The sequence below is a fragment of the Erpetoichthys calabaricus genome, chromosome 7 (genome assembly GCF_900747795.2).
Source record: "Erpetoichthys calabaricus chromosome 7, fErpCal1.3, whole genome shotgun sequence".
NCBI classification, from domain to species: Eukaryota; Metazoa; Chordata; class Cladistia; order Polypteriformes; family Polypteridae; genus Erpetoichthys; species Erpetoichthys calabaricus.
The window spans coordinates 188,572,998-188,591,230 of record NC_041400.2 but is presented as its reverse complement, the minus strand read 5'-3'; the positions used below and the strand labels follow the sequence as shown (position 1 = coordinate 188,591,230).

Sequence of the window (18,233 nt, the reverse complement as noted above, 5' to 3'; positions counted from 1 at the left end):
CATAAGAAACATGTCCGTCTGTTGTATTTTTTTTTTCTTTTTCTTTTTTTTTTTTTTTTGCAGAATGAAAGTTATTCTATGTGGCAGATTGACAAGAATCTGAAGATTTCATATATAGGTGTCTATTACTGTTCTGAATCAGTTTTCTCTGTCTAATTTAAATAAGGTACAATTACACTGGTATTCCAAAAAAAAATTCACTTCTGTCCAAAATTGTAGGTGTTCTTTATAGATGTGAGGGTGCTGAATCCAAATCTGGAACCAGTATTGCTCTGTCACATCCAGTTTATGAGTGATAAAAGGTTTAAAATGAATAAGTAAAATTTTAAATCTTAGTATTTTTCACATAAATGGCATTCGTAAAATACATTTGGGAAAAGTAGGACAGAATTACGCTAACAGTTGATTGTCAGGCTCAAGTGGTCTGCTGTTACACTTGACTTTGGCAAACTGGAATTTAGTCCGAAACATTTTGAATACCATTGACATGAAAAACATTTGAACTCTGACACACACCATTGTAGTGACGGCCGGGCAGACAGTAAAAAGAAAGTGGAAAAGGATCGGAGCAGGACAGGAAAGTGCATAATAGTTTGGATCTACTTTATTAATCCCATTGGGGAAATTCAAATGTATATAGCAGCAGAAACATAAAAAACAAGGATACAGACTTGCAGCATAAATAATACAGTCAATGAATCGATCAATCAATTCAATTTTATTTGTCATTTAGCAGAACATCCAAGATGTGCTGCAGAACGAAAATACGATGCACAAGACATTAATAAAAACACATAGTTAAAATCAGCCTACAATAAAATACTAAAATGCTTCATTTAAAAGACGAACGGCAGTAGGAAAAAAACTGTTTTTAAACCTGGTAGTTCTACATTTCAGGCTGCGGTACCTTCTGCTTGAGGGCATGAGGGAAAAGAGTTCAGAGGCAGGATAAGTAGGGTCTCTAGAAATCCGCACAGCTCTGGCCAGACAGCGTTGTTTTGCCAAATCTTGTACATTAGGCAACGGGGCTCCAATGATCCTCTCCGCAGCCCTCACCACTTTCCTCAGTGCTTTCCAGTCCGAAGCGCTGCAGCTCTCCTGCCACAGAGAGCTGCTGCTGGTTAGCACGCTCTCTATGGTCCCTCTGTAAAAAGTGGTGAGGACTGACTTACTGAGATGGGCCCTCTTTAGCCTCCGCAGAAAGATCAAGCGCTGGTGAGCTTTCTTGATGACGGAGGAGGTGTGCAGGGACCAGGTGAGGTTGTTCGTCACATTTACTCCCAGGAACTTAATAGACTGCACAATTTCCACAGCAGTGTTCTTAATGTAGACCGGGATGTGTATCAGCTGTTTCTTCCTGAAGTCGATCACCAGTTCTTTTGTTTTTTCGACATTCAGTATCAGATTGTTTTTATCACACCATTCCACAAATGACTTCACCTCCTCTCTGTAATCCCCTTCCCCGTCACCTCGAATGAGACCCACCACTGTTGTGTCGTCCGCATACTTAATAATTTGGTTTGTGCTGAACTTGGCACAACAATCGTGGGTCATGAGCGTGAAGAGGAGGGGACTTAGAACACACCCCTGTGGAGAACCTGTGCTCAAGGAGATGGTATCTGATTTATTCTTTCCTACCCGTACGTACTGTGGCCTATCCATTAGAAAGTCCAATATCCAGTTTTGCAGAGGTATGCCCAGTCCCAATGGGCCCAGTTTGCTGATCAAATTCTGAGGGATGATGGTATTAAAAGCCGAACTAAAATCAACAAACAACATGCGGACCATAGCGTCTCTATTCTCCAGATGTTCCAATGAAAAATGGAGTGCAATAGATATGGCATCCTCTGTGGCACGGTTGGAGTGGGTCAAAAGAGGAGGGTAGGACAGAAGTAATGTGGTCCTTGATCAGCCTCTCGAAACATTTCATCACTATTGATGTTAAGGCTACAGGGCGATAGTCATTCATGGTTGTGACTATGGGTTTTTTCGGAACTGGGATGATTTCTGAGGTTTTAAAGCAAGATGGCACAACAGCTTGACACAGAGAGATGTTAAATATATCCGTAAGGACATGTGTCAGCTGCTCCGCACATCCTTTGAGTACACAACCTGGTATCTGGTCTGGTCCCGCAGCTTTCCTTGGATTAATTCTCCTCAAAATCCGTAGAACATCATCCGGTTCCAGACACAGTACCTTCTCATCAGGATGAGGGGTGGCCTTCACTGGTGATGTATCATTCAATGCTTCAAACCGTCCAAAGTACTTATTTAGGTCATTCAGGAAGTTGAAGCTATCATCACTGGGGTAAGAAACTGTTTTGTAATCTGTCACAGATTTAATCCCCTGCCACAATCTTCTGCTGTTCCTGTGATCTTGAAAATGACTCTCTATTTTCTTTCCATGAGCCCTTTTAGCTCTTCTAATAGCTTTATTTAGGTTGGCTCTTGCTGTTCTAAGGGCAGCTATATCTCCAGATTTAAAAGCACAGTTTCTCTCTTTCAGCAAAACTCGCACCTCAGCAGTCACCCACGGTTTATCATTTGCCCTGACAATGATGTTTTTGGTGACGCAGACATCCTCCATGCACTTGTTTATGTAGCCAAACACAGCCTCTGCATATTCATTTATGTCTATCCTTTGATCTGTGGTAGCTGCCTCACTGAACACAGACCAGTCAGTGCACTCAAAACAATCCTGTAGTGCATTCATGGCTTCTTCTGGCCAAACTCTCACCTGTTTGAGTGATGGTTTTCATCTGATGAGCACAGGTCTATATGCTGGGATTAGCATAATAGAGATGTGGTCTGATGAGCCAAGATGGGGACGTGGGGATGCTTTGAATGCTCCTTTAATGTTGGTGTAGACATGATCCAATATATTGGTTCCTCGAGTTGCAAAATCCACATGTTGGTAAAAATGGGGTAAACCTCTCCATGTTTGCCTGGTTAAAATCCCCAGCAACAATGACTACTCCCTCTGGATGTGTGGTTTGCAAATCGTTGATACAGTGGCAGAGTGTGTCAATGGCTGCCTTGGTGTCAGCGTCAGGGGGAATATAAACAGCTACTATAAGTACAACGGAAAATTCCCGTGGCAAATAAAAAGGCCGGCATTTAACTACCAAAAACTCAGTGTCCGGAGAGCAACATGTGTGGATTATTTTTGAGTCAACACACCATCTGTTGTTTATGTAGATGATGATACCTCCGCCCCGTGTTTTGCCGCTGAGACTGCTGCTCCTGTCTGCCCGATGAATCGTTAGCCCCTCCAGGCTAATAGCAGTGTTGGTTGTGGAGTCGGTGAGCCAGGACTCCGTAAAGACAAAAGCACAGCAATCCTTAATCTCCCGCTTCGATGTTAAATCCAACCGAATGTAGTCCAAGTTATTCTCCAGTGAGCGGATATTTGCCACCAAGATCGATGGTAGTGGCGTTCTGCATGGATTAGCTTTAGCTTTAACGCTGAGCCCACCGCGGACACCTCGCTTTTGTTTACGCATACACCGCCGCCGTCTTGTTCTCGAGGCGCGGATAGCACAGGTAGATAATATGGGTGCAAGACTGGCCTCACCGCTCGTCCGCAGCAGTCCAAATTCTTTCAGTAGAACCATGGTATTTGGATTTACTAGTCCTTTATCCTGTTCCGTACCCAATGACAGAAGGTTTAGACGAGTATATGTCTGAATTTCCATGTTGAGTGACATTAAATCACTATAAAGAATGTGTTTTTATCATGAGCCCGTGCAGCCGCAGCCTGCGTGGCGCCGCCAGTTGAATGAATGAATGAATGAATAAATAAATTAACATAAGTACATTGGGTGAAGTCATTGAATTGCTTGATAGCAGTGGGTAGTAAAGACCCCACAGAGGCTCTTCTTAGCACGCTGTAGTGGAATAAGCCTGTGGCTAAAAGTGCTGCAAGATAGCATCACCTGGAGGGGATGAATGGGATTTTATCAATTTTATAAATAGACATAGCAAGAATTCATCACCGGTAAAGCAACCAGAGAGGAATGTCTAATACCAGTATACAAACTGAAAGAAAAAAACCCAAGAATCTTGTGAGACTGATAACAAAAGACATGTGTAAAGCATGAGACAACTGTTGTTAGTCATATATTCTGTTGTCATTGTTGTTAGTTTTGTTTTCAGGAATTCAGATCATTACTTGCATTGAAGAGGGGTTTAAATACCATCATGAACGATAACAAAATGCCAGGGTGACTTCTAGTGAGTAGCTCAGATCTGCCTCCCAACAACCCAAGACCAAAGCTGTGGTGGCCATCGGAAACCAACATGGCATCACGGTAAAAATAACTAATAAACTATTGAACTGTTTAACTTAACCATGAAATTAAAGTAAAATAACACACACCAGAAACCCAAGATTCTTAAAAATATGTTAAACTGTCAATGGAAAAAGTTGTTAAGCTGAGATATAAATTAATACACATCCACTCATGACAACTGCACCACTCAGCATTACGATGTAGTTAATCTGAGAGTAAAGACACACTAACAAATCAAAAGGCAGTCTTATTCCATTTATGATGTGATTTTATAAAATTTTGTCAATTATCATCATTCAGCTGTACATAAAATAGAACTTTCAACAAAAAAAATTGGTGATATGACGCATTGAGATAGACAAAGATGAAAAGCACAGTGGGATTTTAACAAAGTCGCATTGTACCGGGAACGGAGTCACAGTGAAAGACGCTATATACACACTGGGCTTGTGCATTGACGACCCCTTTAATGACGGTCCACATTTGCGGTTTCTATTAGAGCTGCCAATGAGTGCCCTTCCTGATCTGGAACTTCCCTTGTAGTTCCTGTAGGAAATCACCACGTGCATCTAAAAACAAAAAAAATGTGTCAGTTGTAGAGAGAGAGAGAGAGATAGATACAGTCATGGCCGAAATTATTGGCACCCCTGGAATTTTCCCAGAAAATGCACCATTTCTCCCAGACAATTGTTGCAATTACAAATGTTTTGGTATCCACACGTTTATTTCCTTTATGTGCATTGGAACAACACAAAAAAACAGAGAAAAAAAGCCAAATCTGACATCATGTCACACAGAACTCCAAAAATGGTCCGGACAAAATTATTGGCACCTTTTCAAAATTGTGGGTAACTCGTTTTATTTCAAGCATATGATGCTCGTTTGAACTCACCTGTGGCAAGAAATAGGTGCTGGCAATATAGCAATCACACCTGAAGCCAGTTAAAATGGAGACAAGTTGACTCAACCTTTCTGTTGTGTGTCTGAGTGTGCCACACTAAGCATGGAGAACAGAAAGAAGAGCAGAGAATTGTCTGAGGACTTGAGAACAAAAATTGTGGAAAAATATCAACAATCTCAAGGCTACAAGTCCATCTCCAGAGATCTTCATGTTCCTTTGTCCACTGTGCGCAACATAATCCAGAAGTTCACAACACATGGCACTGTAGCTAATCTCCCTGGAAGTGGACGGAAGAGAAAAATTGATAAAAGACTGCAACAAAGGATAGTCCGAATGGTGGATAAACAACCCCAATCAACTTCAAAACATATTCAAGCTGTTCTGCAGACTCAGGGTGCAACAGTGCCAGCTCGAACTATCCGTCGACATCTGAACGAAATGAAACGCTATGGCAGGAGAGCCAGGAGGACCCCACTGCTGACACAGAAACATAAAAAAGCCAGGCTGGAGTTTGCCAAAATGTACTTGAGGAAGCCAAAATCCTTCTGGGCGAATGTCTTGTGGACAGATGAGACCGAGGTAGAGATTTTTGGTAAAGCTCATCATTTTACTGTTTACAGAAAACGGAATGAGGCCTACGAAGAAAAGAACACAGTACCTACAGTCAAACAAGGTGGAGGTTCTAAAATGTTTTGGGGATGTTTTGCTGCCTCTGGCACTGGATACCTTGACTGTGTGCAAGGCATCATGAAATCTGAAGACTACCAAAAGATATTGGGGTGCAATGTAGGACCCAGTGTCAGAAAGCTAGGTCTGCGTCAGAGGTCATGGGTGTTCTAGCAGGACAATGACCCCAAACATACCTCTAAAAGCACTCAGAAATGGTTAAGACAAAGCGCTGGAGAGTTCTGACGTGACCAGCAATGAGTCCGAATCTAAATCCGATTGAACACTTATGGAGAGATCTCAAAATTGCTGTTGGGAGAAGGCGCCCTTCAAATCTGAGAAACCTTGAGCAGTTTTCAAAAGAAGAGTGGTCAGAAATTCCAGCTGAGAGGTGTAACAAGCTTGTTGATGGTTATAGGAAGCGCTTGATTTCAGTTATTTTTTCCAAAGGGCGTGCAACCAGATATTAAGTTGAGGGTGCCAATAATTTTGTCCAGCCCGGTTTTTGAGTTTTGTGTGACATGATGTCAGATTTGGCGTTTTTTTCCTGTTTTTTTGTGTTGTTCCAATGCACATAAAAGAAATAAACAAGTGGATAGCAAAACATTTGTAATAGCAACAATTTTCTGGGAGAAATGGTGCATTTTCTGGGAAAATTCCAGGGGTTCCAATAATTTCAGCCGTGACTATAGATAGATAGATAGATAGATGTGAAAGGCACTATATGATCAACAGACAGACATGAAAGGCACTATATAATAGAAGATAGATAGATGTGAAGGGCACTATATGATAGAACTTTATTTGTCCCCAGGGGAAAGTTTGGCTTTTTACAGAAGCTCTTTAAATAAATACATACATAGGTAGATAAGTAAGTAAATAAACAAATAAATATGCACATATGCTTTGGTCTGAACACACACTGGAATGACTATATAAGAAAATTAAAAAGAAAACTTCTGCCTTGGCAGTCCCAGTCCCAGTGAGGCGCTATAAATGCGTGTTGCTGTTGGTATAAAGGAGCCCCCGTCATGTTTCTTGACACACTTCTGCTAAATAATTCATTGTCTGAAAGTCCTCAGTGTTGTTGTGTCAGAGAGAGGATGTGCATTGTTGTTCTTAATGGCACTTGGTTCCGTTTTAATTCTCTTCTTAGCTACGACCACCAGGGTGTCCAGAGAACTGAATTTATGTGTGAAGGATTCTGAGTAAAACACAGCCTTAAAGCGTTTTCACCCCTATTTCGTTTGCTGCGATTTCCCTGAAAGCCTGCTTCATTTAAGTAGATGTGGACAAGCCGACCACACTCTGGGGCGGAACAAAACAGCTTAATCAAGACCCTTTGGAAAAGGTCGTTTCTGTGTGGTATCAAGTGAACCCTGGCGTGGTCTGCATAAGGTATTATTGTGATCAGACATGGGACTAATCTAAATACATGAAACGCAACACATCCTCGCTATTTTTGGATCCTGTTCCCACAGATTCACTTATCTGTAGTGTAACCCAATTTGCGACATCCGCAGTCTAATTACTCCTATTCGTGACCATTTACAGCAGAAAGAAAAAATTTGGAGGGAACTGTTGTGCAGCAACAAAATGTGAGATTGAGCAGTAACAGGATTGAAATGCCCTGCACATGTGCCAAACTGAAAGGGTCTACTTGGTGCCAAGAGGCATGAGTAAGCCATTGAAACCTATTCATGATGGATTTGCAATTGTTCCCCATAAAAAAGAAATTCCCAATAAGTGCTGGTCATAAGCTGTCCACAGATGGAGCCCCTGACCTTTGTTCACGCTGCCCGTTGACCATTACTGATTATATGGTTTAGTGAGGTGCTTGGATCAGGCCTGCTGCAGTTGCTCACAGCCTAGCGCCTAGAAGATGATTGAACTTGACTACAAAGGTCATCCTTGGGTATAAAATCTTAATACGAGGGACGTTCAGAAAGTTTCCTCATTTTTTTTAACTCTACTTATTAAGAATTTCAAAAGCAAATGACCCCACTTTTCTACATAGTCACTTTCCTTTGCGGTGCAATTTTCCCAGCGTCGTACCAACTTTTTAATGCCCAATTACTACTCCTCCTGCCATCACCGTTTCCAACTAAAATACGAAAGTGCAGAAACTTTTTGAAAGTCCCTCGTATTTTGAAAATGTAAGCTGCTTGTATCAAGTTTTAATTTGGCTCAAACGAACCAGGGATTCCATTCATATCTTCATTGTCTCCATTATTAATGCAGCCTATGATGGAGGAGTCATCTGAAAATTTCTGTAGGTTGCAAGCGCTGGTATTGTGCTGGAAGTCCATTTTGTGGAGGGTCAACAGGAAGGGAGACAGGACAATTCAATCTGAGGTGTTCCACCATTTGTGACACACACAGTCCCTCAGCCTGACAGACTGCTGTCCGTTGTTCAGGTAGTCTCGTGGGGCCAGACTTGTATTGTCAAATCTGGGGACAAAAGTGTTTAGGGAGTAGCAGCAAAATCCAGCACTGCAGACCCTACACACACAGGGCCTCTTCCTAAAAAGCCCGCCGCTAATTCCTTTAGTCCACGCACTAAACAAAACAATTGGGGTGTCAGGAAGAGATCAAATGTAACTGAACAAAAGACTTGATGCAGAGAGGAAATAAAAAGCTAAAACTTGTGTGTTATCCACTTAGGAGTTTAATAGTTAATGTGCACATTCTGATGAGCACTGCAACAGTGGAGAAGAGGCACACACGGGGACCACCACTACTGTTTGAGAAGTGCCTTCGTCTGCTACAATATCTTTCTGTCATTTTGACTGCTGTGTCACTATATGTCATTACAACAGCACATACATTTTAGATGAGGTCTGTGGATAAATAACGTATTAAAACACTGTGGCTATTTTGTCAGGGCGTGTTTGCATTTCCAGTTCGACAGTAATGTTAAATTTCTGTAGTTACCCTTTTATACGTTGTGATGCCCAGGGCGCATACAGCTCCTTATCCCCGACACAAACAGGCAGGACACACAGCACGCAGTTTATTAACACAACACGGTCCCTCTTGCCACCAGTTCTTCCACCTTCACTCCTCCTCAGGCCTTGTCCTTTTCCTCCTGACTCAGGGTGAACTGCTCTCATCTGTGAAAAGCACAGGGCACCCGCCAGTGGTGGACCTGCCAATTCTGGTATTCTATGGCAAATGCCAGTCGAGCTCCACGGTGCCCACGGGTCCTCAAGCCACCATCATGAAGTCTGTTTCTGATTGTTTGGTCAGAGGCATTCACACCAGTGGCCTGTCTGCTGGAGGTCATTTTGTAGGCTCTGGCACTGCACTGCTCATCCTTTGCCCAAAGGAGCAGATACCAGTGGGTCCTGCTGATGGGTTAAGGACCTTCTACGAGGGGCCCTGTCCAGTTCTCCTAGAGGAACGGCCTGTCTCCTGGAATCTCCTCCATGCCCTTGAGACTGTGCTGGGAGATACAGCAAACCTTCTTGCAATGACATGTATTGATATGCCATCCTGGAGAAGTTGGACTACCTGTGCCAGCTCTGTAGGGTTCAGGTATGGCCTAATGCTACCTCTACAGGTACACTGACTGTAGCCAAATGCAAAACGAGTGACAAAACCGATGAGGATGAAAAAATGTCAGTGGCCTCCACCTGTTAAACCATTCATTCCTGTTGGGAACGTCGGTGCAGAGTTCATTTAGCGTTTAGGGGGGCTAAACAAAATAAAGCGCTGCGTGCTGAAAGCGGGGGGCTGATGGCTTACCGTTGTCATTGACGTATGTGTTTTCAGCGCAGCTTTGACTCCTCTGGCGAGTCATCAACGTGTCCTTTGGAGTAAACTGTGGCTGAGAAGTAGACCTCGGTGGCATTGTTGGTCTTGTCTTATGGGGGTCATCTAACAGATCTTATGGGGTAAAGCAACAAAAAAAATGTATTTAACTTTTTGACTTTGATTTAAAGGATAAGTTCAGTTATTTTTCAAGTTGATGGTATGTACAGTGCCCTCCATAATGTTTGGAACAAAGACATATTTTCTCCCTGATATCCACCTCTGCCCCCCAGTTTAAAATTACAGATCAGACTCTTCAGAGTTTGTGATTGAAGTGCAGACTTTCATTTAATTGGAGTATAATATATCTCTCTATTATAAAAGGAAATCCTGGGACAAGACTTTTTCAAAGAGATAATTTCAAGTTCCACGAGAAGAGACTTTTGCTAGGAGATTTTTTCAAGTCCTGCCCTCCTGTCGACCGTATTCAACCACAGTCCTTTCGTCAGACACACTTCACGCTCTCTCAGCTCTTATAAATTTTTACATTCTCCTCATTTTAAGTCGTTTATGAAAAGTCCTCCATTTCATCCTTTAAAGAAGCTTTTCTGGACAGTATTGTTAGACATACAATCTATTCGTTTCATTCGTAAGAGTCCATATCCGGACAATAATACTATACGTTCAAAATGACACGTCAATGACTAAGCGAAGAAGAAAAGGCAGCACATCGAAAAGATGCCCAAAAGCATTGGAGAGAAAAGAATTCAAAAAGGAACAAAAATAATTAAATTCTGAAAATAAGGATCCGCCAGGAACAAGTGGAATTGAAAACCTAGCAGGTCCAAGCGGGAACGGAAATAAAAAAGTAGAACGTCGTAAAGAATTCAAAAACGATGGTGCGACACACATGCAGAGCAGGTTAGATATTATGAAAGTAGTAAAATTTGAAAGTCTTAAAAAAATTATAGTAAAGATCGCATTAGCACTAACAAATGGAAATTATTGCTCGTGAAATAACAGAACAGCAAAAAGAGATCGAATATATGGACATAAGTGATATGCCAGAAGTATGTTTGGCTTTAAACTTTAAGTCAGAAACTTGTAGATTGTCTTAATTCATGTTGCCATCTGGGAAAAGTAATGTTTCTTCTCGATGAAGAGGTGTATCGGCGAGAATTAAAAGATCTGTTGTTTGGCGTATGTTTTTACTGAAGTTTTACAATAAAAGTGTAAGTTTAAAGTGTATTTGCAAGTTAATTTCAAGCCGAAACAGAACTAAATCGTATAACGCAATGAATACCTCTTAACGCAACATGAAACATAATTTTCTTTCAATTTATTACGTTTTATTGTTTTTTTTACTATGGTTAATTACTCACTGTAATGTAAAAAGTTGGTTTATTTATTAGAGAGAAAGAAACGATATTCACTCACGGGCAGTTATATGTTGTGTTGTTACGATGAAGGTCCAAACACAGAATCAAAATTCAATGCAATATTGACAAAAAGTTAATTCCAAATATTGTTTTATATGTAACAGTTCCCATGAAAATAAATACATTTCTTTCAATTTATCACATTTTACTATTTTTAACTATGGTTAATTAGTCAGTGTAATGTAAAATAGTTAGGTCTATTATGCATATGTAACAATCCATCCATCCATCCATTGTCTCCCGCTTATCCGAGGTCGGGTCGCGGGGGCAGCAGCTTGAGCAGAGATGCCCAGACTTCCCTCTCCCCGGCCACTTCTTCTAGCTCTTCCGGGAGAATCCCAAGGCGTTCCCAGGCCAGTCGAGAGACATAGTCCCTCCAGGATGTCCTGGGTCTTCCCCGGGGCCTCCTCCCGGTTGGACGTGCCCGGAACACCTCACCAGGGAGGCGTCCAGGAGGCATCCTGATCAGATGCCCGAGCCACCTCATCTGACTCCTCTCGATGCGGAGGAGCAGCGGCTCTACTCTGAGGCCCTACCGGATGACTGAGCTTCTCACCCGATCTTTAAGGGAAAGCCCAGACACCCTGCGGAGGAAACTCATTTCAGCCGCTTGTATTCGCGATCTCGTTCTTTCGGTCACTACCCATAGCTCATGACCATAGGTGAGGGTAGGAACATAGATCGACTGGTAAATTGAGAGCTTCGCCTTGTGGCTCAGCTCCTTTTTCACCACGACAGACCGATGCAACGCCCGCATTACTGGCATATGTAACAATTCCCATGAAAATAACAATCTGTTTAAATTGTACATCTGGTTACCCATACCCAGGGGTTGGTGAGCAAAACAAGCAGGGGGCAGAGCCCCCTAGTAGTATTATATAATAAATAGATAGATAAAAAAGCATTATATAATAGATAGATGTGAAAGGCACTATATAATAGACATGAGAGACATCCAAAAGATAGAAAGATAGATAAATAAATAGATAGATAGGTGTTATATGATAGATAGATAGATAAGAAAGGCACTATATGATAGATAGATAGATAGATAGATAGATAGATAGATAGATAGATAGATAGATAGATAGATAGATAGATAGATAGATAGATAGATAGATAGATAGATGTGAAAGGCACTATATAAATAGATAGATAGATAGATAGATAGATAGATAGATAGATAGATAGATAGATAGATAGATAGATAGATAGATAGATAGATAGATAGATAGATAGATAGATAGATAGATAGATAGATAGATAGTGTGGAATATGACACTTTATTGGCGCCCAACCTGACACAGACTGACACCGGAGGCACATATAAAACACAAATAAACTTTTATTGCCTTCACCCGTGGGGCACGTCTTCCCCCTGTCCCATAAGCACAAAACACACTTCTCTTCTTCACCACCACCCCCCATCCCCCTCCTCCTCCTCCCGACTCCAGCTTCCGCGTAGTGGCTGCAGACTCCTTTTATAGCCCACCTGGAAGTCCTTCAGGTGATAATTAACCTAATTAAGTCTGCACTTGCGGGTATGGCTGCATTACAGCCCACATGGGCTCAGGAAGCCGTGCAGCTCCCCCTGGCGGTGGCCACGGAGCTCAACAAGGATGAGCTCCTGTGTTCCACAATTGTGGCCCTGATGCAACCCAGGGGGGCTGCCACCAAGTGTTCTGGGAAACATAGTGTGCATGCCATGGCTGCTCCCCCAGATCCACTATCAAAGGGGCATCCCGGTCGCCCACCTAGATAGATAGATAGATATGAAAGGTGCTATTAGATAGATAGATAGATAGATAGATAGATAGATAGATAGATAGATAGATAGATAGATAGATAGATAGATAGATAGATAGATAGATAGATAGGAATGAAAGGCACTATATGATAGACAGATACAGTCATGGCCGAAATGATCGGCACCCCTGGAATTTTCCCAGAAAATTGTTGCAATTACAAATGTTTTGGTATCCACTTGTTTATTTCCTTTATGTGCATTGGAACAACACAAAAAAACAGAGAAAACAAGCCAAATCTGACATAATTTCACACAAAACTCAAAAACCGGGCTGGACAAAATTATTGGCACCCTCTACTTAATATTTGGTTGCACGCCCTTTGGAAAAAATAACTGAAATCAAGCGCTTCCTATAACCATCAACAAGCGTGTTACACCTCTCAACTGGAATTTCTGACCACTCTTCTTTTGCAAACTGCTCAAGGTCTCTCAGATTTGAAGGGCGCCTTCTCCCAACAGCAATTTTGAGATCTCTCCATAAGTGTTCAATCGGATTTAGATCTGGACTCATTGCTGGCCACTTCAGAACTCTCCAGCGCTTTGTCTTCAACCATTTCTAGATAGATAGATAGATAGATAGATAGATAGATAGATAGATAGATAGATAGATAGATAGATAGATAGATAGATAGATACTTTATTAATCCCAATGGGAAATTCACATGGATGCTTTTAGAGGTATGTTTGGGGTCATTGTCCTGCTAGAACACCCATGACCTCTGACACAGACCTAGCTTTCTGACACTGGGCCCTACATTGCACCCCAGTATCTTTTGGTAGTCTTCAGATTTCATGATGCCTTGCACACAGTCAAGGCATCCAGTGCCAGAGGCAGCAAAACATCCCCAAAACATCTTAGAACCTCCACCATGTTTGACTGTAGGTACTGTGTTCTTTTCTTCGTAGGCCTCATTCCGTTTTCTGTAAACAGTAGAATGATGAGCTTTACCAGAAAGGCTCTACCTTGGTCTTATCTGTCCACAAGACGTTCGCCCAGAAGGATTTTGGCTTCCTCAAGTACATTTTGGCAAACTCCAGTCTGGCTTTTTTATGTTTCTGTGTCAGCAGTGGGTTCCTCCTGGCTCTCCTGCCATAGCGTTTCATTTCGTTCAGATGTCGACGGATAGTTCGAGCTGGCACACCCTGAGTCTGCAGAACAGCTTGAATATGTTTTGAAGTTGATTGGGGTTGTTTATCCACCATTCGGACTATCCTTCATTGCAGTCTTTTATCAATTTTTCTCTTCTGTCCACGTCCAGGGAGATTAGCTACAGTGCCATGTGTTGTGAACTTCTTGATTATGTTGTGCACAGTGGACAAAGGAACATGAAGATCTCTGGAGATGGACTTGTAGCCTTGAGATTGTTGATATTTTTCCACAATTTTTGTTCTCAAGTCCTCAGACAATTCTCTGCTCTTCTTTCTGTTCTCCATGCTTAGTGTGGCACACTCAGACACACAACAGAAAGGTTGAGTCAACTTGTCTCCATTTTAACTGGCTTCAGGTGTGATTGCTATATTGCCAGCACCTGCTTCTTGCCACAGGTGAGTTCAAACGAGCATCATATGCTTGAAATAAAAAGATTCACCCACAATTTTGAAAGGGTGCCAATAATTTTGTCAGTCCCATTTTTGGAGTTCTGTGTGACATGATGTCAGATTTGGCTTTTTTTCTGTTTTTTTGTGTTGTTCCAATTTCACATAAAGGAAATAAACATGTATATACCAAAACATTTGTAATTGCAATAATTGTCTGGGAGAAATGGTGCATTTTCTGGGAAAATTCCAGGGGTGCAGATAATTTCGGCCATGATTGTAAATAGATAGATGTGAAAGGCACTATATAACAGATAGATGAGGCACTATACTGTATAACTGGTAAATAGAGAGATAATTAATATTAAAATGAATTTATTAAAGAATTGTCTTAAATATATAAGCTGAATTATTTTTAAATATTGAGACAAAACTGGTGACAAAAATGGTGACAACTTACTGATTGCAACTTCATAGTCATGTGACTCGATGTAAGGTTTGAGACGTCCGTCTGTCTGCTTGATGAAGTAATCAATGACTTCGTTGAGTGTCTTCTTATACACCTGTGTTGTAATTAGCAGACATGTTAGACAATTCACTTAATGACCGGCTCAGAGTGCTTGCTCAAATTTATAGCTATAGAGCAAGCACAGAAATAATTAAAGCATACATCACTTATGTAAGTAAACACATCACAAAAGGTTGAATGTTGTAAAATGATCCATCCATCCATCCAACCCGCTGAATCCGAACACAGGGTCACGGGTGTCTGCTGGAGCCAATCCCAGCCAACACAGGACACAAGGCAGGAACCAATCCTGGGCAGGGTGTCAACCCACCACAGGACACACACAAACACACCAAGCACACATTAGGGCCAATTTAGAATCGCCAATCCACCTAACCTGCATGTCTTTGGACTGTGGGAGGAAACCGGAGCACCCGGAGGAAACCCACGCAGACACGGGGAGAACCCGGGAAGCGAACCCAAGTCCCCAGATCTCCCAACTGCGAGGCAGCAGCGCTACTCACTGCACCACCGTGCCATGTTGTAAAATGAACACATTTTAATTTATGAATATAAACAAATCATGACAATATGATCTATTAATATGTAATGAATGATTGGCCCATAAAAAGCAGATTGCTGCTCGCTGCTCTTCTTTGGTACAAATGGAGAACAGAGTGGCACTGAACAAGAACAACACAAACTAACAGTTTAAGGTTAAACGTTGACCACTGTGTCCTCAGACTTCGCACATTTTCACAAGTGTGCAGAGAAAACTGTTCAGCCAACCCAAACAAAATATCACAAAAGTGCAGATAATTACTGACTTATCCTTGTATTATAACGGAAATATGAAAGACTAATAAAATGCATTACTACAAATGTTTGTGATGCGCCATCAGTTGGAATGACAAACAAGATGCATTTTATTACTGCAAATATTTCTGTTTTGCCATCAATTGGAATGACAAATGCAATGAGTTTTATTACTACAAATGTTTGTGGTGCACCATCTGTTGGAATGAAAAACACAATGCATTTTATTACTGCAAATGTTTGTGATGTGCCATCAGTTGGAATGACAAATGCAATGCATTTTATTACTGCAGGTGTTTCTGTTTCGCAATCAGTTGGAATGAAAAATGAAATGCATTTAATCACTACAAATGTTTGTGGTGCACCATCTGTTGGAATGAAAAACAATGCATTTTATTACAAATGTTTACGATGAGCCATCTGTAGAAATGACAAATGCAATGTATTTTGTTGCTATGTGTATTTCAAGATGCATTCAAGTAGACAGCGCACTGCAAGCGTCAACATTGAGGTCTTCACTGATTGCTTAGATTTCAACCCATCTTAGGTGGGTAACACGGCTAGTTATTAATTTAATAATGTAAACATAGATTAATATCATATTTATGAAGGAAATCTTCAGTTTAGTTTATTAATTTTTTGATAAACTTAATGAGATAAATGTTCATCTCCTTAAGTGTTGCCACTTTAGCAAAATAATTGTTGAGACTGTCCGGACCTGGGAGGGATTCGCTCCTTAGGTAGCAACAGACCATCTGAGTGGGTGGGAATACCAGGAGAAGCCGGCTATAAAGCAGCCCTGCAAGCAGCAGGTACGAGGGAGGTATGCAGAGGACTTCATATGCATCTCCTGGGCTGCTAAAGCCCATCAGCTGTGGTCCCTCTGGTGAGCTCATGGAGCCGGGGAATAGTGTGGTGTATGGGGTGCCTCTGACCCCGAGTGAGTGGATAGAGGCAGCAGTGGTGCAAGGCAATGGACAAAGAAATTTGGGAACACATGACGCCGCTGAAGACCTGAGCAGTATGGTGGAATTGGTCACTGAAAAAACCAACGCTCCTGTTTAGGACCCCTCACCACCATTCCAGCGTGCTCCATCTCTCGCACCTGCACCATAACATTGATGACAACGGTTGGGAGAAAAATCAATTAATGACCCCAAAGTAGAGAGTTGGTTTTGCCTTAATGTTGCTGGACCCCCTCAAGTATGCCAGGCTGAGCAGACTAAATCACCTCACACCCCCCTTGCATGTGCCAGCAGATGGAGTTTGTTTAACCCTTGAGGATGAAAGTTCTGAAAGGAGGGCGGTGTAGGGCACCCCTTGGGTTCGGAGCTGAGAGGGCACACTCCTCAAGTGGCCGCAGACCGTCTACTGGGGCAGGAATACTAGGAGAAGCAGACTATAAAAGTACCCCCGTGAGCAGCGGTATGGTGGCCACTCAGAGACCCCTACTTAGCCCCCCCATCCACAGCTGCTAAATCCCATTGGCACTGATACGTGACCACTGGTGAACCTCAGATGTGGACTCTGGCCTTGGGTTGGCTCACAGAGCCAAGGAATAGTGTGGCATACGGGTGAGCGGAGTGAGACAGAGCTGGGTGGTGTTTGTGAGCAGATAAAAGGACAAACCAGTTGGGCGCGAGTGCCACCACTGAAGACCACCACTGAGCGGCGTGGTGAAAGCAACCACAGAAGAAGCCAACAGTCCTTTTTAGGGGCCACTCATCGCCACTCTGGCATTCCTCTTGTCTCTCACGCTCCATGGTCATTGTGATATGATCATCTGAGCTTGTTAACAGAGAAACCTTTAAGGGGCGGAGTCATAGAACTGCTCTGATCTTTTATTTTTATTAGCAAGTTCTGGCCACGCCTCTGCATGCCTAACAAGGGAGGTGCAAAGAAAGGCGGAGCAAACATTCAGGTAGAAGAGGACTTGCGGGAAACAAACGCACCCCAGGTGGAGAAGATCTGAACAGGAGCTCCTTGATGGAGTTTTGAGAATCCCAACACATAATAAGGGGAATCTCAACTCAAAAATTTCTATGTTACTTATCCCAATGTCAATTGTAGTTACGACCAAGAAAAAAAAAATGTATTGTTATGTTTATATGGAGAACGGAAATGAGAACATTTCTGATTGAATGGGCATCTATGGAGACAAACGATGAACAACAGCAAACAGTATAAAAACATCCATGAAACAAAAGTCTCCTGTTACTCGTGTTGAATAATCCACAAGTCTGTTCATCCAGAGAAGCTCGTCTGTCTGATAATCTCATGTTTGACATACCATGACAGAACGGAAAAAAGAAAACCAAAAAGAAGGCCAACATTATGGATCCACCTTACTGTACCCCCTTTAACCCTTGGTACAGCACCGGCCCCATCAGGTGGCACGCTATTGGCTGTCAGAAAAAGGGTCGGGCGCAGCAGCATTATGAAAGTCGTCATGCAGTTGTTAAATTTGACATACCTGCAATTTCCAGTGTTGTAAACTGACCCGGTCCGGCCACGA

At 42.1% G+C, this 18,233-nt stretch overlaps 1 protein-coding gene across 2 annotated transcripts in view; it reads right to left on the bottom strand.

Moving 5' to 3' along the window:
- Positions 1-4,098: 4,098 nt before the first annotated feature.
- The window catches only part of LOC114654961 (signal-transducing adaptor protein 1-like), a 51,734-nt gene continuing 37,599 nt past the window's right edge, over positions 4,099-18,233 (bottom strand). Inside the window, exons 8-10 of one of the 2 annotated variants that reach the window (XM_028805838.2) lie at positions 14,855-14,957; positions 9,607-9,747; positions 4,100-4,861 (exon numbers count right to left, since the gene is read on the bottom strand). In XM_028805838.2, coding sequence (XP_028661671.1) covers positions 4,788-4,861; positions 9,607-9,747; positions 14,855-14,957 — 318 coding nt within the window. In that variant the 3' untranslated portion in view covers positions 4,100-4,787. Of the gene's footprint in view, positions 4,862-9,606; positions 9,748-14,854; positions 14,958-18,233 lie in introns of both variants that reach the window. The other variant, XM_028805840.2, reaches the window with a different exon arrangement.